Here is a 26,907-nt window from a genome sequence, read left to right on the forward strand (position 1 = left end):
TGCACCCTCCGTTGCAGAATCGTTCCTCTGCCAAGCGGAGGACATTCTCACCCAGCTTTGCAGGGTCAGGGCCCAACGTTGTAAATATAACAAATAACACATGAAATAGTTCAAACAACCGTTTTCCATATCACTAGAAGTTTATTTTGATGTGCGCAAACGCGTGTGACATGCTGCAGATGGCTTCCCGCAAAATTAAGTTACAAACAAATCTCTTCTGGCAACTTTGGTCACTTCCGTGCCCGTTAATCCGTCTCTCGTAGGGCTCACGCTGACATTCCCGTTCTCAAGCAGGTGCCCACAGCTGCCTCTTCCAAACAGATGTCAGAGCACGAGCAGCAAAGCCAGCAACACTCAGTGTCCCAGAGACTTACACTGCAAGGCCAAACTCCCACAGGGGAACCCTACGATAACTACTAAGAAGTGAGCCAGTACTGGAGCTTCCCCCTACACTGGGTGCGCTAGCAGGGTGCCTCTCTCGCTCTTACTTTCACAGATCTGAGGGACATGATGGATGGTGTAGGCTCCCCCAAAAGTGCAGCTGAAAGTGGTTGACATTAAAACCTCAGAGGAGAGCAGGGTATAGAGGTCCCATGCACAGAAAATGCAAGCACATCAGTCTTTCTCCAGAAATTTCCTCTCTCACTCTGTACTTCCTCCCACGCTGTATGGGCCCAACCTAGAAATGGGAGATGAATTCACGTCTCACATTGGTTAAGAGTTTCCCTGTATGCTAGAAGAGGGGAAACAAGTCTTATCAGAGGCAGGAAACAGACTTCCAAGAGGAGAGAAAGTAAACAAACTCTTCAGCTTGAATAAAGGGGGCACATGCTCAGGGTTTAAAATTTTAGCAAAATGAAGTAGAAAAGGTCAACAGAGAATGATTACTCACTGCTCTCCATTAGTAACAGGTTTAGAGCTAAAATAAGTACCTTTAAAAACACCTCACAGTTTATAATTAAAATGAAGAATGTGTGTCCACAGGATGTTGTGGTGATCAAAGGCATTAGAAAGAAAAATTATATATATATACACATATATATACACACACACACATATATATATAATCCTCACAGAGGAATAGTTCACCAGAGCCTACCAAATACAGTGATCTGAACACTACCATCAGCTAGGAAACTTGGCCAACAAGGAGGGTTTGGTGAGGACAGACTGCTTCTCCCTTATAGACACCTTCTTCTGTTTGTTCAATGTCCCCATTTCCCCAACTTCTAAAGTTGAAATGGGGTGAGGAGAGGGGGCAGATATTGTGAAATGGTGATTTTTAAGGCTCGTTTAGTTGAAGTTGAGCTACTTCTAGCCAATGGACTCCTTACGGTATCCGTGTGCGCTATATGAAAGATACCTGCCCTCAGAAGCAAGTCTCTCGGTAGTTCTAGATTCCGATCAGATCACCCTCCGCCTTCCTCTGCATAAATTACAAATACTGACCTCCAAGTTCCTTACTGCGAAGCTTGAATTCAAAGCCTTACTCCTTTCAATCTACCAACATTCGAAGTCATTCTCTCAAAGCTACCCAGTTTTCTAGTACCATTCTCAACTGTAGTACTCAAAGGGGAACAGGGGGAGGCAAAACCTTAGAAAACCTGCATTCTGGGACTGAAAACACAGCCTGACCCTCAGCCGGAGGATGATATGCAGATACTGCTGTTAGATTGATTGCCACGGAGCCAACACAAAGCTCAGATTGTTTCAGAGCTCACAAACAAGCCTCACATTCTTGACACTGGAATGCAGCAGATGGTTCAGGGAAAAGTTAGAGGTGAAATGCCCAACAGAAAACCCGTGCCGCTTACAATGCTACATCACTCAGGCCTCCCTGCTTTTCAGCAGACTGCCAAAAAAATCTCTTTTCGGCACTCATCAGTCAGCTAAGCAGCAAGGCTGTCAGACAAAGGAGCTCGTTCTTAAAAAAAAAAAAAAAAAAAAAAAAAAAAATGGAGGAGATGAGGTCTTACGGAGCTGATGTCTATCACCGCGCTATGATTTCTGCGTTTGAAATGTGGCTGCTGTGGAAGTGATCTTTCCTGCCTTGGTCAGTGGGCTGCAAGAGCAGGCAAATTCTCTGCTCCTACAGACAGTTATTCTCATGGCCAATAGCACACATAATAAATATTCTTACTGTTCTGCAAAGATCAAAGAACAAGACCTTGTAGTGGGGCTGAGACATTTCTAGCAGGAATCTGCAGTATTTTTGGAAGGCTGAATGATAAATATGTCAACAAATGTTTTGTAGATTCAGGATTATGAAATAAGTTTTGAGCATCTAAGGACTGAGCTAAGAGACAGAACACCCTATGTTTGAAATGGCACATGAATTTGTCAGAGCTGAAAGTCTGTAACAGGACCCCAGTATCTCTCTCCTGGAACATGAGAGCAACAACAACAACAAAAAAAAATCATTTCCCTTGAAAATTAAGTATTTCTCTCGCTCTACTTCCAATTACTGAAAGAATTCCATTTCTTGCTTCCACAGCACCTCACAGAAAGAAGAGTAGAAAGTGAGAAAGTGAAGATACTTTGAAAAGATCAGGTGCAGAGAACAGAAGGAAATAGCAAAGCATACATCATCTGTGCTGCCAAATGAACAAGGTTACACTAGTAACTGACTTAAGAGATCACATTAGTAACCTTAAGTCTAATAATCTACTTATTCCTCCAAGTTACACATCCACGCCTTATGCTAAGAGATTTCTTCAGCCCTCCCTTCTGAGTGTGGATTTGGAAGATTATTGTGTGCCATCTTTCATAAAGAGCATTTCATTAAGGCAAACCTGGTGCTACAGGCCAAAAAGGACTCAAATTTTATGGAGGTCACCTGTAACTTCCATCAGCTTGTTTGAATCTCCCTGGAATTCAACTCGGCATTTATAGCAGGTCCTTGAAGGAACAAGCAGTTCTTCATTCATATGCCTAGCAACTTCACAGAGATGGAAGGTACAAGATGCTTAGGGCTTATGAATATTGTGGCATTGCTTTCAGAGACCTCTAGTCACTGTTGCGCCCTTTAAGCCCTAAAATATGCCTTAATATGACAGAGGTGCCAGGCAGCTGTAACTGAGGTGTACATGTTTACACTGAAGATCAATTCTTTCTTTTGAAGTAAATGCTTTTCCTTATTCCCCTCCCTATGGCATTCTAGGACTGAAGCTGTCCCAGCTGACTCAGCTAGAAGAGATTAAGGTTGCTTTTTGAGAGGGAGACAGACACAAAATAAACAGCAGTGTTAGAGACCTCCATAGAAACAGGCCTGACAAGGAAATGAATTGAGTGTTTATTCTGAATTCTAACTAGGGTTTTTCCTACAAACAGCCCTCTCTTATCAGTGATGCTTTATTTCTCTGATAGTCCAATGGATAAGTTACTAATAACTCTAACATTACTACTCTCAGCCTGTCTACAAAGGAGACCTTTGGCATTGGGCCCACAGAAGTCACCTGACGCTTGAAATGCTTGGGACACTAAGGAAGAGGTTGAGGATGCTAGGATTGACCACCACCCACAATTCAAAATTAGTTGCAACACAGGGACTGAGTAATCAAAACTCATGTCCTCCTTGGTTACTTGTCAGGCCTTGGGTGTCCAATCATTCCCAAGTCTCCATTTACCAGGTACTGGAGGAAAGGACTAGTACACTCTGGCTCTTTGTCTGTCAGGGTACTGATACCGCCAGCAGCTAGTAACTCCAGCCTTTAGACGAAGGCAAGGAAGCTGGAAGGCACCTCTGCTTGCAGAGATGACCAATGAGGTAGCCGGCAGCTCCGCTCTCGCTTTCCTCAAGGTTACCCAGGAGAGAGGCATCAAGCCCTTGGGAGGAAATAACATGAGAAAACATCTCTACCTTGCTCACCATACCCAAGAGTCCTCCTTTCCTGGGAATAATACAGCACTGGCAACACAGCCACAACAGCCTTGCTTTAGGAATCAGGCCACATAGCTTCTGCTACATTGTCCACAGCCTGTATACAGAGTTTAAACAAACTCATCTAAGAAAAGTTTCTTCCCTTATTTTTATTCTGTGGGCAAAGTACTAAGACTAGCATAAGCAGTAGTCCCAAAGGAATAATAAGGAAATTGCAGGGCTTGATCTGGCCATTCTGGGTGAGAGGGAACACCAAAGAAATAATAGGCAACTCAATCCTCTGTGCCACTTGCCATATTTCATTACTGAGCCAGACTCATGGAGAGACAATCTGAGAAGTAATGCAACAAACTTCAGCATGCAAGACAGCATCCAGGGTGCACACAGCCTCAAAACCTTATTCTGGCCTAAAGAATCTGATCTTGTATGTACAAGGGAGGAGCACTACAAGAGTGGAACACACATTGTCATCTCTAGGCCTAGGTCAGCTGCTTTCAATATTCTATTAGGATAGTTTTGGATGCAAACTGATCCACGCTTTAATAGCAAGCAGAACCCCATGTACAGGAAGCTCTGTGCCTCAGTGTTATCCACAAGCCAGAAGGCCTCTATTCTGTTACTGAGATGGGACCTCCACAGGCATTTATGGGTCTGAAGCATGGTGAATTCCCCGTTTCAGTCTTCCTCCCCTTGTTGCCCATCTACAGGAATGGTTTGGGAAAAAAAAAAAAAGAATTTGCTTGCTCTGGAATGCAAGTGCATGATTAGGCATATCAGACAGTTATCACAACCTTTGTTCAACTAAACAGCTGAAGTGGATCCTGCATTCAATAAATGGGAACAGGTATGCTAAAGAGATCACCAGCTAACCACAAAATCAGCTGCAGCGTCCACAAGAAACAAATCAGAACACTTCCCTTAAACCCTCTGAAAAGTCCAAGTCTCCTACCTGGTTTCTTCAGTGGCCATGTAAAAAACATCATCTGGTGCATCAATCCAGTTCATCCTCCTCCTTTTCACTGGAGGCATGGATCCACCACGAATTAATCGGACTTTTGTTGGGTATGATTTCCCATTGAGCAGCAAGTTTCGGCTTGGTCCCTAACGTGATACATAAAATAGTACAGTTATGGACTGTAACAAATCTGCAGTAGCATGTGATAAGCACTCAAAGGAAAGGAGGATTAAAGTTTGCATATCAGATGTTGAGTTTCTGGTAATCATGTCCCCTCTTGACCATGACAGAATAAAGAATTCACAAAAAAAGCAATGGGCCACAAGCACTAGAAGTTAGGTACCTTCATATACAATAGGACTGCAATACTCCAACAACAGGATAAATAATAAACAGAAGGTATCACCAATAATCTGTTGCTTGCATCTAAAAGATGGTATCATGCTTAAAAGATTGAGCATAAGACTTAGATTTCAGCTACCACCATAAATCTGCATTAACTCCACTTCCATGTCAGGGAAAGACATCTAGTTACACAACAAATGAGATATAAAACTTGGAATTTAAAATTATGTGGGGATGCCAAACTTACCTATATTCTTTTTGTTCTAGGGAAGTTACTATTAATACGGATAGTATATAATTAAATATTTTTTTGAAAAAAAAACCCTAGAACTAGAAGCTTCCAACAGCTTTCATCATAAAATCCTTGCAGTATTTTAACAACAGAGATCTCCCATATATAATACACTTCGTTTTGCAAATCAACATGGCTACTGCTTTCCAGACCCACAAAAGCCCCTTTCACTCAACTGAGAAAGTACATGTTCTTATTAAGAGAGGTGCAGATGCAAGGGAGCAAAGCTTCTCAAATGCAGCTGTCCTTGATCATTTGGAGTCCAGTTCTGCTGCCCCTCTTCCTGCTGATTAGCACATTGAGAAATCTCACCAAAATCAGTAACAATCAGGAAAGGTGCAAAATGAGGGCCTATAGAAAATTTGATATGCATAAATTAAAGGTGGTCAAAAAAATGCCCCAATAGACTAATCCTGGTACTTCAGAGTCCATCTTCCCAGATCAGACGATCTCCCCAGATGCACCGAGGCTTCCGGTTCTGTCCCCAAAATGGGAACGGCTCACTAGGCAAGAGGATGTCTGGCCTGGAACAGCAACCTCCAAAGGGAAGGCCGGACTTGAGGTACTCAGTCCTTGAACGACAGGGTATGGTAAAATGACTGATGACTTGGTTTTGATCAGCCTTAATCAACTAGGCTAGATAGATCTGATTCTCGTAGAAAAATAAGAGCTTTAGAGCTAAGCAAACAAAATCCTGCCTTTTAAAATCCTAAGCTCTTCAAAGCAGTACAAGAGAGATTTTAATTTCTTAGTTGTCCAGCTCTATGTTACCTAAGACAATTTCAGCACCACAGCAAACGACTGAAATACTTCAAGAATAGCCTTCACATTTGAGGTTTATCAGGAACAAGGTTTACAATAAAAGGTTTGGCTTTTTTCTGCCCTCCAGTTTTCTCCCAAGAAAATCCTTCTCATTAGTGTTGAGAAGGGTATTTTCTCCCCACTTTCTACAAATACAGGAGAACAACTCCAGAGAAAGTATTTGGAAATATATAAAGGTACCCCATGTGCTTGGAGCTTGCCTTTTCTCTACCTGCACAGAGCAATATGTTTCCAGTGGCACATCCTGAAATACAGACCTTTAATTTTCAGGTCAGTAGAACACTTTGTCACACAACCAGAAATCAAGACAGTTCAGGGTTTTCACCCTTGCAGCTGAACACCTTAAGTCATCGCAGATTTATCCCACTGCACTGAGTTAGTTTATACAGCAGACACAAACAAGTAGCCAGTCTCCTCAGTGAGCAGAAATAAAACCAAATTCAATGGGGAATACAATTTACCACTGTGTATCTGATGCTCAAGTAACAAGCAGAATGAATGCTTCATTATTACAAGCAGACTAGCATGCTCCAGTTATATCCGACCCATGTGATATTACGCACCATCCAAGAGCGTTCTTAGATTTAATAATACTTGTGATTATTATTCAGTAACCACCATTCCTACCTGCTGCAGATTTACCCATTTCAGAGAGACTTTATTGACGCTAATACATGGTGGCAGTTCACCTGATAGAGCAGAGCTTGCCTCCTTAATACCAGGAGGAGATACTTTGTGGCAAAAATTTAAGCTTGAAGTTCTCTCCCATGAGTGAGGAGACAATGTCAAGGTCCCTCAAAAGCCATCGGTAAGGGATGGGGTGGGGTGGGGGGAAAGCAACACACAGCCTTTGTGCTGGCCCCTTCACACACACAGGAATTTCATGAGAAAGCATTTTGCCAGAGAAGTATCAGTCAGACTGGCTATTTGCTTCTGTCCTTCGATAAAACTCTCAGCAGAATGGATGAAAGGCTAGGAATCATTTTTACTTGGGGGAAAAAATAATAATAATAAAAAAAAATCAAGCATTCTCAGTAGGCAACTTGCACACCAACTTCCTAAAAAAACAAAAACAAAAAAAAAATTACAGGAACTATTTGCCAAACAAACCCTTCCATTATTTAAGCCTTCCTCCTTCTGTGAACCACATTCCACCTAGAAATGCATCCCAGGACTTTGCTGTAAACAGCGACTCATTTTCTGTATGAGCAGAAACAAGATGTTCCATTCAAAACAGAATCTCAATTACATATATTGATTTGGGGTTTAAATTTTATTTAAGTACTTGGACCTTCCATATGCCCAATTATTATTTCTGTTTGTTTGTTTTCCAATGAGAATTAGAAAGTATGACCAGCTATAAACAGCAAAGATAGAAGTGAAATACTACGGTTTAACAGGGTATTCTATCTAGAGAGGGTTAATAATTCTTCTCTTGCTTTCCCTTGTTTTTGTTAAATGAACATTCTCTTACCATTTGTCTGGTTTGTCCGTGGTTAGGCAGACCTAACAAACAGGAAAGAGAATAGAGCTGGTAAGACCATTGCTTTTCCAAAACAGAAAAAGTACAAAATCAAAACACACGCAGCTATGTTTGCAACTGGGTTGTTTTGCTGAAACAAGAGTTTTCTACCAAACTACCTTCTCCCCTCCTTGAAAGGTAACTAAGAAAAGAGCTTCCTTAACAACATATTTTGAAGAGTAAGGCTTGCAAATTTTTTTTTAAAAAAAAGTTCCACTCGCTCATTCTTTCCTCCATTCATTCATAATTTTCTTCAAACTACCACTAAAAGCACACTTCCTCTGTCATATCTAAGAATTTCCTCAATTCTGTGGGGAAACATTTTTTTTGTAGTTTTTGAGGAATTTACTGAAATCAAGGAGAAGGCGAAAGAAGAAGGTATCATACTGTCAAGACAGCAATATGCAAAAAGTCTTTCCTATCATTCTTGGATCCCCAGGGAACTCTTCAGCTCAGTTACCTATGAACTGTTAGCAAACAGAATATATCTGCTAAACTGCTCTGAACCTACCGCACATAAACACTGCCATTAGCTAAGCTCTGGCAGTCACAGAGCGCAGGAACTCTATCACCCAGAGTCATACTCAGTAACAGAAGCAGCACCGCAAAGCACCAAGCACAACAGCTGGATTTGACTAGATTGCCATTTGCTGTTCTACTGGCTACCCCATCACACTGCCCAAAGTCCATGTTCTAGGTGAGGATCTAGTGTGTGTACTGAACTGCACACTATACACATGAGACCTCAGAGGACACCCAAAAGTTTCAGGATGTAAGAGAATGAGGTGCTGCTATAAGGCAGGTAATAATAATGCTATAAGGTATGCTACAGAACGGACTAGGAGTCCTACTACATCTGTCACTACTTTTTAATTTTCTAAGACGCAAACTCCCAGAAAACACTATTTCATCAACATCAAGGCACCAAAGCACCTTTCAGCCCTTTCTGGCCCAACACCAAAAAGTTCAGTACAATAAAGCAAACAGGTACTACAGGCATCAGGAAATGCTGTCACCGGCTGCAGAAGTAGTTATCACTGTCAGTTCTGCTTTCACATTTATAGCAAGTTTCCCAAACTCTATCCATTTGGTTTGACATTTGAAGTTTCCCATTGTTTAGCCAGTCAAGCTGTGATGAAACAGCAGAGCTTTTTAACAACCCAGCAAAAACTGACTTTCGCATTTGTGGCTGTACTCCAAAAGACTCCTTGATAAAAGTGAACGCAATGTACTCAGTGAGTATGCCAGGAAACACATGCCACAGTAATGTATTGGAAAGAGTAAAGGAAGAGCAATGGGGGATTTTTCTGAGCATTGAGTATCATGATACCACATTAAAACCAACAGTTTATACATAAACTTTATTTTCCATTTTGGTAGGGAGGTATGTTAGCTACTTCAAACAGACATAGCTTCATTTTCTGCAGTGTTTCAGTGCCTAAGCATCCACATAGATGAAGAAAGAGTTGCCAAAAGATTTGCATCAAATCTGTAGAACAGATGTACTAGGCACCAAGTAAGATGACTAGTAACAACCTTTGGACTCTGACAAAGGCAATGTAAGCTCCAGATAATTATTCCTTTCTACACAAGAGCAGCAATCATGTTCAAAACACAGCTGCAAACAGCTGTTTGAGATGGATGGACAGGGAGGTCCACAATGCTCGGAAACAGCACAGCCAGCAGGATGCAACCCCAGTCTTCAGACTTCAGTCCAAAGAGCTAAGCTCTAGCACTTTTCTTCCCCTCTTCCATAACAGAAAGATAACATTTCCCTCATTCACAGGAGCTCTCAGAGATGCAAATCAACCGATGTTAGACCTTGGAGAGAAGCCAGATGTTTTACTTTAACCACACTCAGGATTAGCTCTTTTCTTATACTAAGAACATGCTTGATGCCAGAAAAGTCTAGCTTACAGGAGCAGCTGATATGTGGCTGCTGCTGAGAAGACTGCTGCTGGATGTATAGCAGACTGCTGCTCCTGTGCACCAGGATTAACCCTAGACCTTCCATGGTGAGAAGAGATGCTGAGAATGATACAAAACTGAAGGAAGGCTGAGTACAACTGCTTCCAACTGAGCCTCGAGGCTTCAGAATCCTTGAATGGCAAAGAAAACAGCTGGCTAAAATGTGGACACGTCTCACCAATAAACTATTGCTTCTAGGCTAAAGCAACCCACGTCAATGTTGTGTCGTATTGTATTGCAGCTAAGAGTTATGTTTTTCAATACAATTACTATCCTTGCTATAATACTAATAAGGTGTTGAGTAGCTAATTAATCCTTAAACACCTGAGTTTTCCCTTAGTCACATTTTGATAACTGGAGTATGAAAAAGTAAATATAGAAATGGACACTTGAAAGACTACTTCTGCTTTACAATAAAAAACATTACACTGAATTGATGTGTGATGATGTGTGATTGAAGCACTGTTATTAAACGAATACTTAAAAAAAAAAAAAAAAAAAGCAGTGGCCACAAAGGAGAAGCAAGAGGGACTGCATAATATCTGTAATCCATTTCAAACTTGCTGCCAACAGGATGCATCTGTACTCGCAGTAAAGGATTCTTGCCCAAGAACTGAGACAGGCACCTCCAAGAAATAAATCGATCCCGAGTTTCGGGATAAGGAATGGCACAGACAAACAACCCACCATGTGAAACTTAGTCCTTCCCAATGTGCTTGCTCCACTTTCACAGTTCAAGGTTTAAAAGAAGCTTCTCACACGCATCCATAAGCAGGTTAAAAATAATATATAAAGTAAGAGTATATAAGTATAAACCAGGAATAAAATCCATTAGGGCTCTGGCAGCTCCTCTATAGCTCCAGTACTAGACCAGAAGACAACTTAAAATATTATTTTATAGAAAGATGTCTAAGTCACCACAGGTAAGCAAGTGCAGATATTCTTTTCAATGATGTCTAAAGTCCAACTGCTTGAAATCAGACCTCTGTGTCAGAAGCAACATTGAAACTACAAAGAGTAACAGTCCCCAGTGAATCTAACTGGATTTCCCAGTCTTCTGCAGCCAAAAAATTGAAATATTTTCTGAAAACTGAAGATTTTTAAAAAAAAGTTCTACAGCAAAAAAACCCAAGGCCCTAGAAAACCTGCTATCTTTCAATCCCTCCTGACAGTCTCCTCTACACATTTAAATAAGGAGGAAGTTCCAATTGATACAATGAAGACAAGGTAAAAAAAAAATGTACATCTGAAGATAAACCTAAATCTCCTTCACCACTGACAATTCCTCATTGTTACTGCAACAGCAATAAAACAACTAACCACATTAGAGACATTAAGTGAAACCCTCCAAGGAACCCTTGACTCTTGATCAAGGCCTCAGAGCTTGTTTGAGCATAAGCACAATTAGGGATGAGATCTTAGCTTAGAAACCCCAGCCACAGCAGGTTACTATGGCTTAAGGATCCCACCACTCTCAAGTATCAAAGTTGCAGAGGAATAGATGTTCACAAAACAAATGAATAAATGAATTTGGCAGCAACAAGCATAATGCACTAAGACAGGGGGAGCGAGGAACTGCTGGCACCCAGTAACACAGAGTGGAAATGCGGGATCCAGCTTCCAGGCCAGGCAGAAAAACAACTCATCCGAGCCAGTCAGACTGAGATACGGATGCGCGTCCTTTTTATCAATTCAAACCTACCTGCAGCGAGTCCAGCAGGACAACCTCGCCAGCTCAGAGGCGCCATTCCAAAATTACTCCTACAGCTTAAATGCAATTCTGCCATTGCCAGAAGCAGGAGAGCCCAAATTCTCAGCAGTATCCCATCCAAACAGATTGGAGCATGGGGAAGTTTGCAAGAAGTTACTACAACAAGCACCAGGAAGCTGCAGAAGCAGCACCAAGCATTGCCACTTTCCTGCTAGGGTACAAATACAGGTCTTTCCATGCCTGAACATCCACAGCATGGCCTGTATATTTACAGGCCATTTCATAGTTTGGCACAAGAAGTCCGTACCGAGCTGACCCCAATATGAAGAACGAGCAGCAGCTCAGCCTCTAGTCTCTGAATGTATCTTGGAGTTGTTTAATTTATAGTTCCTAAACTGGCATATCCATTATACTCAAAAATATAGCTCCTTCATCTCATATGAATCTAATTCATCTTTTTTATCAATCAGGACAACAAGCAATTAGTCAGAGAGGCTGTTTTGATTTTACTTCTCTTTACTAATGAGAAGTCTCATGCAGAACATGCAATACACAAAATATTCATAAGCACATCTTCAATTGCAAAGAACACAGAAAATTTAGCAAATACTCTCACAACTGGCAGGTTTTAAATAAAAACTTTACTAAAATACATGGCTGTGATTTCAAAAGCCAAACACTCTTTATATACATTTTCCTTTTTCAAAAGGAATCCTTCTCGAGATTCCATCCTTCCCAGCCATAACAAAAATACCAACAGTATCACATTGAGTGAGCTATATTAAAAAAAGAAAAAAGTAGCAACACGCATGCATGAACAAGACTTGATAAACAAGGATTTCATCTCTAAATTACTGGTTCACTGCAAGTAGTCTGTGTATGTTGACATACACACACACAGACTTCTTGTAAGCTTACAAGAAGTCTTTAGTACCTCTCTTTCTTAGAGAAATTGAGTGTCCATCTTCTAACAATGAATGAGTAGAGTATAGACTTCCAGGAATGCAAGTATAACAAGCAGAGCATAAACTGTACCAAACACCACTTGGACTAATATTTTCTTAGAATTCTGTTGTACGTAAAAACAATGTTAAAATTGCAATTTACTTACCTAAGTAAGTTCCTACCAAGATTCGCAAAGGAAAAGGAAAAAGATGTAAGGTTAAGAAAAAAAAAAAAAAAAAAAAGAAAAAAGAAAAAAGGAAAGGTTAACATAGTTCAGAATACAGTAGCCCAGCTCCATGCAACATATACAGAAATACACACTGTTTTGGTTGTAATGAAACACAGAGGTGATCACATTTCTGTTGGATGAATAAACCTTGGACAACATTAAACAAACAGTAACTTCAAATGTGATATTCCACAAAAATGATTTTTCAGTTTGAGTAAGCTGTGGTTCTTTACCCACCTCTTTCTGCTAACCTTCCCACATTAGCCTTGTTGGATTTGGATAGTAGTTCCCAAAATGCTCAGTCTACCAGCTGATTAGTTGCTTCATCATGTCTCACAGATGAGGTCTTCTTCATGCAAAGCAGGACCACATGCTAGGAGTACTTCAAATGACCCTACAAATACTTTCTAGGCAGTAACATCCAACTGCAATGAGCCAAGAAGGCAGTAGCTGTCCTCTGGTAGGTACATCCAGATTGAAGAGCTACTGTCTATCTCGGCGTTGAGTGAATCACTACTGTCCACCTTAGTCTGGCTGTGACACATTGGAGAGGCAATAAAACCATGCACTTCACTTCTTTATGATTTGTTGTTCCAAACTATGGGAGCTAGACACAACCCACTGGTCTTAGAACTTGGAGTACTCCACTTAAATACACATATCACACATGCAGATGCCATTTATGCTTATGAGTTTAGGATTTGCATCTTTATGTATTAGGATAGGCACTCTACTCTCACCCAGTCACCATACTTAGGTGCTGCCATCCCTCATGTATTAAATACTTCTCCTAAGCTGATCTGCAGATTGCAAAGCCCATCTCTTCCTGAGCTTGTTTCCAGATCTTTCTCCATAATACCAAAATGAAACAACCGGAGTATAATGGCTAAGCTGAAGGTGAGTGAAAACATTTTCACTCAACAACTGAATATAAAATGCTAGGTAAAAATTCTCAGAAATAGTCTGTACTTTTGGCATGTAACCCAAAGCAAGGAAGTTGCAGTATTGCAGCACTCTTTTTTAAAGAGTATACCTAGGAAGTAACCCCTGCACATGCACAGACTGCAACTGCGGCTTGGCCTGATGCCTTCTTATTCATGATTATACAACCAAGTTGTAGTCTAGTCCTCAGGTAGAGATCTAAACCTCAAAGCAACTTCACTTTGGGCACAGTAGCCTTTCAAAAATCAAGTCTAAGACAGAGAAGAGATCTCTCCCAGTCCCATGGAACTATCATTTGTACAAATTCCACAATTAGACACCTTTAAAGAAACTGAGCTTGACAAAAAAAATGTAAATCAATGGAATTCAACTAAAAAAATTCAGCAGGAAGAAGCTTACAAAAAAATTGTGAAATGTTTCAGAACTATCAAACAAAAACATTTTGTACAGACACTCCTCCACAATAATTTCTAAGTCACACTGATCTTCTGAAGCAGCATTTTAAAAAAAGATGATCTAAATTGAAACAAGGTAAGTTTTTCTCAACTTTTACATAGGGTTTAAAAAATATATATGGTGAATCTCCATGCTTGTTTTTCTCCTTGTTCTCCCTTTTTGTCACAAAACCAGAAAGTTAGCTTTTTACTCAGCTCCAGTAGTTAACTAGGCAGGTACTGTTTTTAATGGTTCACAACAGCTGCTCCATGTACGGATATGACTGCATCTGTCTGCAGTCTCAGCAACACTGACTTCAGAGATTCTACTTTATCACATGCCAGTAAAATCACAGAGGCTCTTTTCTTCTAGTATCTAAGTAACAAGAACTGATAAGCAATCATGATGCTTGAGAAATTTGCCCTAAAATAGGATTACGCTATGTTCTACTCAACGCTTGCTTTATTTTTGACCACAGGGAACCTAAGTTTCTCTGGGGTTCAGAATACTTCTTTACTGTGTTCTTAACCAATCCTGAAAGCAGATGTAGCACATATTGATCTTCAGATCTGGGGTCAATTCATGAGCATGGAAAAGGCAATACTGCAGGCTGACTTTTCTTTTTTCTTTTAAATCTGTCTCTCCATTTCAAGTTCTGCTCCGCATGCTGAAGTCATTTTATCTATTCATTTTTACAAAAAAAAAAAAAAAAAAAAAAAAAAGATTATCGGACAAGCTTTCAAACTCCTCTGCCACTGATAGACCACTGATTCACTGTTAACAATTCCACCCTCATACATATCCTTTTAAAACCTTCACTAATGCTGTCTGTTTGCACTGCATCCAATATAGTTATCTCAAGTACTGCAAAACTGCACAATCACTACATCAGCATGTTTGCTACTAGCAGTCTTGAGTGCAACCTGTTTCCACTGGACAGACCACAGTCTCACCTTCAAAGAACAGGAAGCTCTCTTCTGTCTCTTGGAGGTTCATGTTACAGCTATTTCAACTATTTACTTTCTCAGCATACGCTCACCTTATTTTTCTACTTCTTTCCTCAGGTTTTGTATGCTTTTCAGGAAACAATGTCCCTGCTGGCTACCCTTACACCTTTTATGCCTTCTTGATTTGCCAGCTGCTTCCATTGCCTCTAGAAAGAGTATACAACATCAGGGTCACGGGCCACTGCCTCGGGTACCAGCTCATTCAGAGATTCTTTTAATTAGTTGCTCTCAGTTTTATATTCTGCCATTGCTCAGGGATCAGTCTCCCCCTGCTGTTCCGTACAGCTTGATCCTGCCCAGAAGACACTCTCCTACAGGTTCTCTCATACACAGGAATCCCAAACCTGATATAAATACACAGAAGATAGAGCTAACTGCTCAACTACTGTGCATCTACCAGTTTTGGTGATCTAACTAGATACAGTCAAATCTAGAGAAAACAGGTCCAAGACACATTCTAACAGTGCTCCCTCTTGGTTAAAGTCATTCCTGGATGGACAAGCTTCCTTTGGATGGTTATTCTCAACTTTGGAAAGGCAGACAGTGCCACCACTGATAAAGGAAGAATTGTAATGCAGTTAATGCAACCAGGTAAGTGCAAAGCAACAACCAAATTTTACATAAGGTCGAAGCAAGCAGAAGAGACCTTTGAAATAAGTCTCACTTCCTACATAGCTGGTGCCAAAGGACTTCCCTGTAGTCCCACCTCATAGCTGTCTTTGATCAAGAGCAGTGTTTCCACTTTCACCCTCATCTCCTGATAATTAAATCTAATGCCACGCTAGCCTGATGAAGTTATAATGTCTCCAGTTCTAGGAGTTCATTCATATTTCCTCAAGAGGCGGTAAGAAACAATGAACCAGAACACATTAAATTAGATCATCATTCCATTTTGTTTAAGAAATTCCCAGCAGTGGAAGCAAGGTATTTCAACAGTTAATTAACCTCATTCAAAAACTTGCAGCTTTTTTCTAACGTAAGTCTTTCTACCGTACCTTCTGGCTATGACAGCTTATTATTCCACTCCTGGCTAGACTAAAAGCCTTTTATTATCACATTTCTGCTGCTCCTGTCAGCAGTGACAAACATCTACAATTTCCTCTTTGATAAAAGATTTTCTGTTATAAGGTGCATTTTCCAGTCCCTTCACCATTTTCATGGCTCTTCTATGAACCCTCCCAAATTTTTCAACATACTACTTGTAGTATGATCCACCACCACTTTATTTCAGCATTAAGTTTGCTGCTGGGAAAAAGCCTTCCTTTTATTCTATCTACTTGTTCATGTTCTTTCTTTCTGCCAATTTTTATAGTGCATGTGATGACCCTGAGAAACAAATTCAATTAGATGAAAGCTAACGTGGTGCAAGAGAGAACAAAGTCCAACAGTGCTCCCTCTCTCCACCCACCCCGTAGGAATCTGCACAAAATGAGTATCACACAGACCCCACGTTGGATAGCTATGTGGACAAAAGTAACCAGGGTCCAAAACATAAAACATCCTCTCTATTGAATATTGTCAGGCAGGCTCCAGAACATTAATGAAATGAGGAAGGAGGAAAAAAGAAAAAAAGAATAGACTAATAAATTTTTGAACAACTCACTGCATTCTACAGCTTCTGAAACTCCGTGCACTTTTAAAGTTTCAAAACTAGTAATCAGCAGGAATTTTTCCATGCTAGCCTAAAGCTGAAGAACAGCTAGGAAGGCCACTGCACGCCTAATGATGCCCCCTGTAAGATTTAAAGGAGAAGTAATAAACAAAAATGCAGAAGAAAATTACACCTTTCTTACACAGTGGAACAGGAGGAGAGAAGAGAGATGAGATGAAGTATATTTTCCTGTTCTTTAGAATTCTAAGTATAAGCCTAAACTCTGGGTGTCTGGCCAGACAAATCATATTCAAAGCTTGACAAAATTCATCTCTCCATGGTTAGACAAACACAGATGATTCAGAAAAAGAAAAAAGTTAAAGAGCTATAGTAGCAAGAGATGAAAGCAAACCAAATTCCAAAGGAAAATTCTAAAATACTCTTTTAAGTTCAGCAACGTCTAACTTTTCCATAATTAATTTTGCTAGCTCAGACTGCAGCAACAGCAGTTGCCTTTCCTCTTCCTTCTTGATCTTCCACCACCAAGATCCCCCTTTTCCATCCTTTCCTTTGCTCTTGTTACTACCTCTCTTCACAGAGAGTTCAAGTTCATCAACCCACATACACACTCAGCCTAGAGGGTCTCCTTTCTCCATCCCTTCCACCCTTACATGTTATCTTGGCACAACTAATCATTTAGGAACTGTATTTCCATTTATCCAAGAACATTCAAGGTATTTCATTAGTTAACTTTTGAGGGCTGGACTCTAACCACCCACCAACCTAGTTGCCAAGGAGTGGAAAAGCCTCAGAGGAAAATCTTCCAACAGTGGTGCCTGAAGCAGCATGCAAAAACTTACATGAATGGTTTGATTTTTCAGCAATGTTGGATAGTCAATTCTAAATGAAGGTAGGTGCTATGGAGTTTAAATGCCTTAGAAACCTGGCCACCAAACACTTTACACCAAGCAAAAATACTAGCTAATATCAGGCTTATTCCTTGCAAAACAGTCTCTGGCTTTCATAGTGCTTTAAAGCTCTCCTTTTGGCCAGTTCTTACAAACTCATCATATGCCATCTGCTCAGCATCCAGTCATAATTTCTAGTGGATGAGATACTTTCCCCACACCTTTGGAAGGAATAGTCCAGCACCAAAAAGCTTTCAACACCTCCCCTCCCTTCCCACCAACAGCCCCTCCAACTAATAAGTCTATGTAACTCCATCCAGAGGCATGGAGGAGCTTCAGCAGCACATTCCCAATTCTAGCACAGCACAGAAAAGAGACATTAGCTATCCATGCCCTAGCCAGCAAGCCTTACCAGCTTGGGCTCAAATGCCAGCCTCATGTGCCAAGCTACAGGAACTTGTGCTCCGAGTCACACTGACACAAACTGGCTCCAGGCCAGGAATAGCTCTATCAAACATCCACCATCTGTTTTCTCATGCCCAGCACATCATGATGCAAATTCTTTAAACCTTGTTTCCTTGCAGGTGGTTCCTCTCCTGCTCCACCTTGGTGAAGCCTACAGCAACCCAGAGCCAGAAAATATTCCAGAGGTGGCAAGGTGTAGCATCACAAACACTTTCCACTCACAACTAAAACTCAGCCACTAAATACTCGCAAGAACATGCAATTAACACTCAGGGCCCAAGGAGGCAAACAAGTTCTGAGACTGAACTATGTTGAGCTACTTAGCAGTTACAGGACCAGTTAATGCTCCGGGTCTTTCCACAACTGGTTAAGAACAGACAGTAGATAAGCAGTAGGCACTCAGAGCCTGCCCCTGCACAACTTCACGTACACTGCAAAACCCCACATATTCTGAGCAGCCTGAACAGGTATTTCACTAACATCTTTTTGCAAACTTCTCTAGCATCAGTTATCACTGCAATATATCTAATAAAACAGGTACACCAGCAAGCAGGTATCTTACAACACTGCCATCACAACAGAAATTCTCCACCTCCAGAAGCACATGTTCTCAGGTTACCAAATTCAGCACTTCACACAGAGTGCCTGGGGGAAAGGGTCAGTTCCTCTTCCAATTTCCTTCTTTGGGCCACAACATTTTAGAGCTTCAGGAGTGTGTAATGTGCCAGGTGACTCAGCAGGCCCCTTGCTGATGAGGATGTTCAGCAGGGAACAGCAGGCATGACCATACGCATATACTTTTTAGGAGCTGTGGAAATTCAGAGAGCTACTCTGCAGCTGTTTCCCTTAATACTGGACAAAGCTGCTGAGGAAGCCACACTCACTAAATAGCGGACTCAGAAGAATTTTGTTATTTTTCCCCAAACAAGAATGTTAAAAGTGACATTTAAAACTCAGCAACACAATATCAAAGTATATATTGCCAAGAGAGCAACAGCACTGTCCTCATCTTTATTGTACTTTCTGCATGCATTTACCTATGCATGCATGTAAATATAGATAATAGCCAGCCACTGCCTCAGCTGTTAAACACAAAGCTTAAAACATTAGGGCATGCAGTGTGGGTCATCTAATGTTAACACATAAACCTAAGTTATTGTGCTTGCCTGTTTCATATTGACATCTTTATATCCTAACTATTCACAAATGGACTGCTTTACCAAATTTGGCAAAACAACATTACATGCATTTCTGATGGATAAATTTTCTGCATTATCCCAAACCAAAACTTCCCAGGACTACTCTTTTGTCAAAACCATTCCCCTTCCCTTCCCCCAGTGGAAGTTTAAAGCCATTGATTTCTACTGCATGTAGAAAAATGTGTGGTTCCACATTCCACAAGATCTGACCCAATGGAAAATACTGAGGCTTGAACCTAAGACTTGACATGAATACTGTCTCCTTTCTCTTTTGGTCAAATTTTGTAAATTTAAATTAGTGCAGGACATATAAAATTTTGAATAAAAAAGTTATAGTGAAACAATATCTACATTCAAATCAACCATCTCAAGTTTCAGTAGTTTTACAAAACTGCTAGCTGATTGCTGTGCGAATGTGAATTTACTAATCAACTCTGAATATCCCTTCTTTGCGTTAATATGGTTGTACAGCTTGTCTGCACATGAAAAGCCTGGCAGATGAGCAGCATAACCACAGGTAGAATGGTTACCCAAGGAACACTTAGACATCAACACAGAATGTGCACACAGAATCATTAGCCACAAAGCACAGACAAGCCAGCAGATGAAACTAGAAAAGAAAAAAAAAAAAAAAAAAGAGGCAAAAAAAAAAAAAAAAAAGCAAAAACATCTCTCTCCTAGCATAAGCTGAGCGCAGCTTCAAGGTCTTACCCCTGCTAGGCATCAACAGGCGCTTCTTCATGTTGCCTGACAGAGCACAAGTGAACAGAAAAGAGAAAAACATCACATCAGCAACCTGAACAGCAGCAGTTTAAAAAGTTCTTAATGTTACAGCACAAACAATAAGATATCAAATGGTCACAATATGCTTCAGACAAGCCACATATAAAGTTAAAATTATATGTAAAAAATGAGGAAGATTCTGTTCAGCTGTATCCAAAAAAATAAAATAAAATAAAATAAAAAAATCAATCATTGTGATTTTACTCCACTACGACAGCTTAAGTCTACAGGAATAAGACACAGCAGGACAGAATGTGTTTTCCCTCCAAGAAAAAGTCTGTAAGATAATGTAATTCAGCTTTTGTTCACTCCTGAGAGGACAGAGATTTTATTTCCCTCCCTACCCCACAGTCACTGTTAAAATAATGGTTCCATTCCTCTGCTATGGAGAGCTATCCTCTCCTTTAAAAAAAACAGATGTTTTTATTCCTGTTAAGACCATTTGAACAGGTCCTTTCATCCTCATCTGAGAAATAGATTGCAATTTCTTCTTCTCTGGCATTCTGAGGCTACAGCAGCTCTTCAGAACAGAGCCCTGGAACCCATGCCAGGAACACTTCGCTTCTGCCTCCCACTTCAAACACCTCTCCCACTGCCTTTTGTCCTTGAAGAGATGAAGCCCAACCTCTACTGCACGAGGTTCTCATGACAGGGCCAACAAAAGCAACTGCTCTTCTTGAGCAAGGCAGGAGCAGGTTTATGACATGCCAAATCCAGCACTGGATTCTGCCTCCCTCAGCTGAGCAGTAGCTGCCTTTCTCGGTGCAACACAGCCTCTGGCAGCTTTGCTGAAACCCAGGAGATCTAAAGGTTGCAAAGCCACCTGGGAACTGCACAGCTATTACCCACAAGGTTAAAAGCAGTAAGCCTCGAAAGAAAAATGAAACATCACTGGAAACAGCTTTTAAGTTTTTCTTCATATTACTCATTTAAAAATTGAAGGGAAGTTTCGATCTTGAATTGTCCAGTTTGCAAGGCTGGTCAAGCCAGACAGTTTCACTAGCACAGCAAGTCTACATCCATGCACCACCCAGACAGTACACATCACATGTGCACACTCAAAAATAAAAATGGAACATGCAACTTTTGCAAGAGGAAAAAGTTAAAAACCTTGAGAATAAGCTCTGAATTTTTATTAGGGCCTAAACAGTTTTAAGTTATCTCCTTGTATACTAAAAAGATAAGAGCCTATATAGACAACATACATTTTGCAGAAAAATATTTACCATCCATTCCATTGTGTTGTTCATAACTTCTTTTTCCCAGGATAGTCGGGGACCCATTATTAATGACAGGTGTAAACTTAGCAGGCGTCAGATTGTTGAGAGAACTGGACAAACTCTTTGCAGGATCTGGTTTCGGAGGACATGGATGAGACTCTGAGAAAAAGCAGAGTTTTCTTTTCGTTAGTGAACATACTGTAATTTTAAGTCTGAAAACAACCTGTAAACTTTCAAGGTGACAAAGTACACCTCACCTCCCCTTATATACAAACTATTTTTCAACTCTCTTTTCTGAATTTGACCCTAATTTTGACTGAAGACTAATACTCACATACAGCTATATATACTTAAGAAATTCACCATACTAAATATGTTTTAAGTAACATCATAACATTCAGCTTGATACGATATGTCACACATGTAACATAACATTATTCTAAAATAAGAGATAAGAAAAAAAACATACTTTATTTCTAAAATTTTATTTTCCAATCCTGTGGGATAATTTCTGGGGAAAAGTTACAAGCAACAGGAAATGGGAACTTAAGAGTGGCTCCACCTCAGCCCTAATCAGAGAGTCCCAGTTAACTTGAAGAGCACAGAGCATGACTCCTCCAAAAACTCATCTGTGTTCTCTCCACTCCATCAGCTACCCTCCACTCCCTTCTCCCAGCTTAGTAGCCAGAAAGTCTGACACAGCACCACTGAATTTACTCTCAGCTAGATTTCAAAGTAGTCTACCATTACATTCTGTGCAATTGTTAAAAGCAAGAGTTTATTCAACAGCAAAACTTGTCCTTTTATTGGCTTTATTTGGTTGCAGTATGCACTAGAGATTGGTAAGCCTTTGGGTATCTTATTAGTACACAGTACTTTAAGTAAAAGTCAACACTGAAACAGCAGATAACATTTAATAAGACACTGAACCTTAAAATATTTCATCAAAATATTCAGACAAACGTAAGATTAACTCTGGTGCTTCTTATTAGGGTAAAAAGGCAATCAATTTCCTTGTTAAGAAGGAAGTGTTCAAAGCACTACTCTCCAAGCTAGCTTACTGTTAGATTCATCTTACATTCTGCTCTAACATCCTAAAACTACATCTTCAGGGTATCTCTGTAACAAATCAGCAGCACCAGCAAAATTGATAGAAATATTTATATGACTACAAATGAATGCAAAGTAAATTTCTACCACTACAGACATTCATTTTTACTATTTACTGGAAACCTGCTACCTCTGTATCTGAGCCAAGAAAGTGTTCATGCTAGCTCTCTCTCACCACAGACTGCAAAGTCGGGAGAGCTGGAATACCTCACTGCTGAACCGGATGATTTTGTACCGAAAGATCACGTGCTCACATTCTCTGTTTCAAAGCTACAAGATGGGCTACATTGACCTGGGAGACCGTTAACTCCGTAACCTTCTCTAACTAGGTTCCCAGTAACGGATGTGTCTCCAGCCAAGGTGACTGCACTATAAAAGTCTTAAAGCACTTAAATCCCTTTTTTTAAGCTTGTTGGCAAGCCTGACAGATGCAAGCCAGCACCAGCAGAAGACACCATGTAAAGGTACAGAAGTTTAAAAAAAAATCACCATGGCCCCCAGCTATCCAATTAGAAACAGTGTGTTGTCCTCACTCACTTTAAACCACTAACAAAAAACATTACAAGTTAATGAACTGCTTCAGCAGAAACCAGTTTCCCCTGGCCTCAACTGCAACCAGATATAGTCAGCCCACGTGACGCTTAAAGTGGCTGGACTTGAAGTTCACATTATCTACAAAAATAATAACAAAAGGAAGATACTGAAGGAATGGGTTTAAAGGGGGTTATTTTGAAGTGATGCAAGGCATAAGGCCTTGCACATGCTTTCCATCAAAATACTGTATTTTCCTACTTCTATTGCATAAGGATACAGTACAGTAATAATTATTTTCAATAAAGATCAAAAAGGTCATGATTGTACTCTGCTACTATATTAAATCCTGATCAAGTGAGGGGATCTTCATGCAAACAATCTGTACCATATTTAAGATGTCCATTAATGTACTCAATTTCAATACTTTATTTTACAGCCCACTCATGAGACTTTTTCCTCTCACTAAAACAAGTGGTCGCTGTCTAATTAGTACTGTGCTGCAAATTATTGTATAATTACATTCCCAGAGAGACACCAAGCTGAACTCCAGAGTGGGCAGATCATCTATCTGTTCTCTTTGAACACCTAGAGCTTGGACTTAGGTCCTCAGACAGAGGTACTCAAGTACTGTCAGCTGAGCTGTAACAAGAGGTCCAAGTCCTCAAAAAAAAGTTAAACAAAAACAAAAAAAAAAAAAAAAAACAAGATAGAAGTGAAGAACAACAGAAGCGTATGCCCAGTCTAGCTCCAATACAGAAACAACCACCACTTGATTTAAGATATGTGGGACACCATGATCTCCTAAACCTGAGATGCTTCCAGACGGCCTAGTACTGAAACCATAGACTGGCCAATTGTTTCCTAAAGACTTCATACTTCTGTCAGCAGATACCCACTTGTCATATACATCGGGGACAAAAGTAGATTGTTCATCCCCTCACTTGAAAAGGTTTCTCATACAGGTCAGCAAGCAACAGCGCATTGCTGAGCCACTAGGACTGTCAAATTACGTATGAAAAGGAGAAATAAGAAATTTGTGGGAAAGGGAAGAAGCAATTTTGAGCTCTATCTCACAGTAGCAGATTTAAAAAGAGAAACCCCGCCCTCCCCCACACACAGCTCTAGAAAAATTTTGAGAACAGAATGTTCTTTTAATCCAGCAACCAGCGTCTGAATCTAAAACAAAATGGAAAAAGAAATTGTTGGTAGACTTAGCGAGTAGGATTTTTGTTTGGTTTGTTTGTTTGTTTTAGATACCTAAATAACGGAGTACTGCTTCTAAAGGCTTTCGAACCACTTGCTTTAATAGCAGTGGGTTTTCTGATGCCTCCGGTAAACGTGCTGTGCCTGTAAAACAAGGAAAAAATAATTAGAAGGTAAAGACATTTAGATATTACAGTAAGACTAAATTAACTCTTCTGAAAGAGCTTTTCTGTCAAAAGGAATATTCACAGACTGCAAGCATGTCTTGGCAGTAAAATACAAATGCAGCTGAATGCTATGTGTTTTAGCAAACAAGCGATACTGAAAATTCACGAGTTGTTTGTTTTAAAGTGAAATTTGAAAATAGCCTATAACCTGCAATCAGTTAGAGTAGTCTACAAGTACAGCTAGTTATTGTTTGACCATCAGTTACGAGCAAGAGTATCTCCAGAAGGTACAACTCAAACTTCATAGGAAGGGAATCTCAGATACTTCTTTTCCTTTCCTCTGTGAGGAAGAGCCCAGCTGCACCACCACTCACATTCTGCTTTGATTGCTGCACTGTTAATAGGCAGATAGGGATGTCGTGCAGCATGCCAAGGGCGCAAGATATCTCGACATAAACGTCTGGCGATTCTTGTCAGTTTGGTTGTATGGAGATAGAAAGCTTGTCGTGTCTTCATGGCAAACTTGGGGCTCCCACTGTTTCGCACTGGCACACCGTGAGGACTCTAATTGAGAAGAAAAATAAATACAATTTCTAACAAAATAATTACTAAAATGTCATTTTTAGAATAGAGATAACATCACATAAAATCATTTTCAACCACTGTTTCACAGATATAAAAACAGAAACAATATCACAGATGAAAATATCTTCAGCACAGCTCAGCTCTTCCTCATTCCCCAAGTCTTGCCATCAGCATTTGGCATTTTCTTCCAAAATGCCTCGAAGAATAAAGTGAAGATTAATGTTTTCTCTTCAAAGGGAAGTATTTGTTTCTGTGCCATCCCAAAACCTCAAAGCAGAGATCCAAAAGCCAGACCTAACGAAGTTAGCTGATGATTTTGTGCTAAAGAGCATTAACAGAAAGACTCTCAGACTTCAATTGCTTAGAGTTGCTCTTCATACATCATGCAAACTGCTTACAAGCCATTTGCAGGTGGGAGAGGGAAAATGGAAGGTAAACGTATGGCCAAAAATAGACATCAAAACCTGACTTCCCAAAGTAGACTACTACAGTTTGCCCAAAAGTTTTTGCCTCAGAACAGAAGTTCCTATTAATTCTTGCTTTGAGCTCAATGAATTATGCATATAGAGTTGTTGAATAACCATTGCACATAAAGAGTAATTCTGAAAGGTATTTATCTACTAGAAAAAATTAAAAGCAGCATCTTTTTCATGAAAAGCAGCTAGGCCAGTGATGTAGTATCTTGTTAACTGAGAAATGGGAGAAAATTTCACTTTGGGGAGAACCAGGTTTTCCCTTCTCAGGTTATGTAACACTATTTTTAAGTAACAAGAGTTTTAGGGCTGACAAAAGCAGGCAGCTAATTCCACAATTAAGTAGCTCCAGAGGGCACACAGAAGCCTGGAAAGGAGCGTGGCTGAGAGAAAGAAGGAGTAGAAAGAGAATGGCAGGAAGTAAAGACTGGGAGAGAGGAGGGAAAGAATCTGAGAGCAAAATTCAGTGTGCCATATCCTTCTGCACAGGTAAGGCAGCTGCACTTTCCCACCAGCCCAACAGATGATGCTCCAAGATTGGACTTTCAAATTCAGAAAAATTGTGTCAGTTTTCTTAAATTAAGTGGGAGGAATGAGGGAAAAGAGTGGAAGTCATACAATGCTTACTGAAGATCTATACAAAAGAGAGAAGGATTAATTTAAAAAATAAGATGAAGTAGAGAAACAAGTTAAGGGATCTCTCAAAGCTACTAGCTATTTGGGATAGCTAATTTTGAATGTGCCTTGGGGAAGGGAATAACTTGCAGGAAATAATGAATTTCTTTATAGAAAAAAAAAAACCCAACAAAAAAACAATCCTCTTCTCCGCACAGCTAAGACTGAGGAATCAGAATACCCAGAAACACTGGCTGTTTTTCCAACTTTTCCCATCTTCATTAAATTATCCCAAGTATTTGAAGGCTTGTTTGCTAAACAAAGAATGTTTCTTCTCTGGGCAGTACTGGGCAACATATTATATACAACCAAACCTAATGTGCCAGCTTTTGCAGGTCTAGATCCATACTAGATCTAGTATGTCCAAATCCAAGGACAACAATGAGAGTTGAAGGTATTCTTTTTGTTTTGTTAAATTTTTTTTTTTAAGAACAGCGAGTAATTAATTACATATGAGAGTGCACCTAACCTCCTGAATAAGAGTACTTAATAGTCTACTTTCATGATACCTACCAAATTATTGCGGTTTGGTCCTGGTCTCTCTCCATCTAACCGTGTTGGCATTTTCAAGCCACCGTATTTCTTCCAGTACGTCCAACAGGATGCACAGAGGCGACACTGCATGTTAGGGGGACCCCAAGAATACCACTGGTAAGACTGTGTGGCTAGAGATAACAAAGGTGAAAATTATATTTATCCTTAAACAGGATCACTTTTCAGAACTTATTCTCTCTAGAACTATCACCAACCCCCCCCCCGAACAAACAAAAAACCCACAAAGACAATGCAAAGCTCAAAACAGACCTTAGACCTGATGATGGCCTTCCTTGTCATCACCACTGTAAAACGTTTTGCATTTTCAGCAAAATTAGTTACACATCTTAAAATAAGAATAGTAAAAAAACAAGCAACAGGATGAAAAAAATTTCCTGCCATTGAAG

General features: G+C 40.1%; 1 protein-coding gene across 6 annotated transcripts in view; it reads right to left on the reverse strand.

The window, feature by feature from the left end:
- Nucleotides 1-26,907, reverse strand: part of MTA1 (metastasis associated 1) — an 88,589-nt gene that overhangs the window by 1,905 nt on the left and 59,777 nt on the right. The window contains exons 13-21 of one of the 6 annotated variants that reach the window (XR_009959052.1): nt 26,480-26,631; nt 24,608-24,797; nt 24,121-24,210; nt 21,226-21,378; nt 19,928-19,963; nt 12,607-12,618; nt 7,769-7,800; nt 4,830-4,981; nt 565-679 (exon numbers count right to left, since the gene is read on the reverse strand). Coding sequence is in view for 3 of the 6 variants with exons in the window: in XM_062580999.1 (XP_062436983.1) it covers nt 4,830-4,981; nt 7,769-7,800; nt 12,607-12,618; nt 19,928-19,963; nt 21,226-21,378; nt 24,121-24,210; nt 24,608-24,797; nt 26,480-26,631 (817 nt within the window). In the remaining 3 variants the exon portion in view is untranslated. Of the gene's footprint in view, nt 1-488; nt 680-4,829; nt 4,982-7,768; nt 7,801-12,606; nt 12,619-19,927; nt 19,964-21,225; nt 21,379-24,120; nt 24,211-24,607; nt 24,798-26,479; nt 26,632-26,907 lie in introns of all 6 variants that reach the window. The other 5 variants (XR_009959051.1, XM_062580999.1, XR_009959053.1 and 2 more) reach the window with 5 other exon arrangements.

This window comes from Rhea pennata, chromosome 8 (assembly GCF_028389875.1).
Source record: "Rhea pennata isolate bPtePen1 chromosome 8, bPtePen1.pri, whole genome shotgun sequence".
Classification (NCBI taxonomy): domain Eukaryota; kingdom Metazoa; phylum Chordata; class Aves; order Rheiformes; family Rheidae; genus Rhea; species Rhea pennata.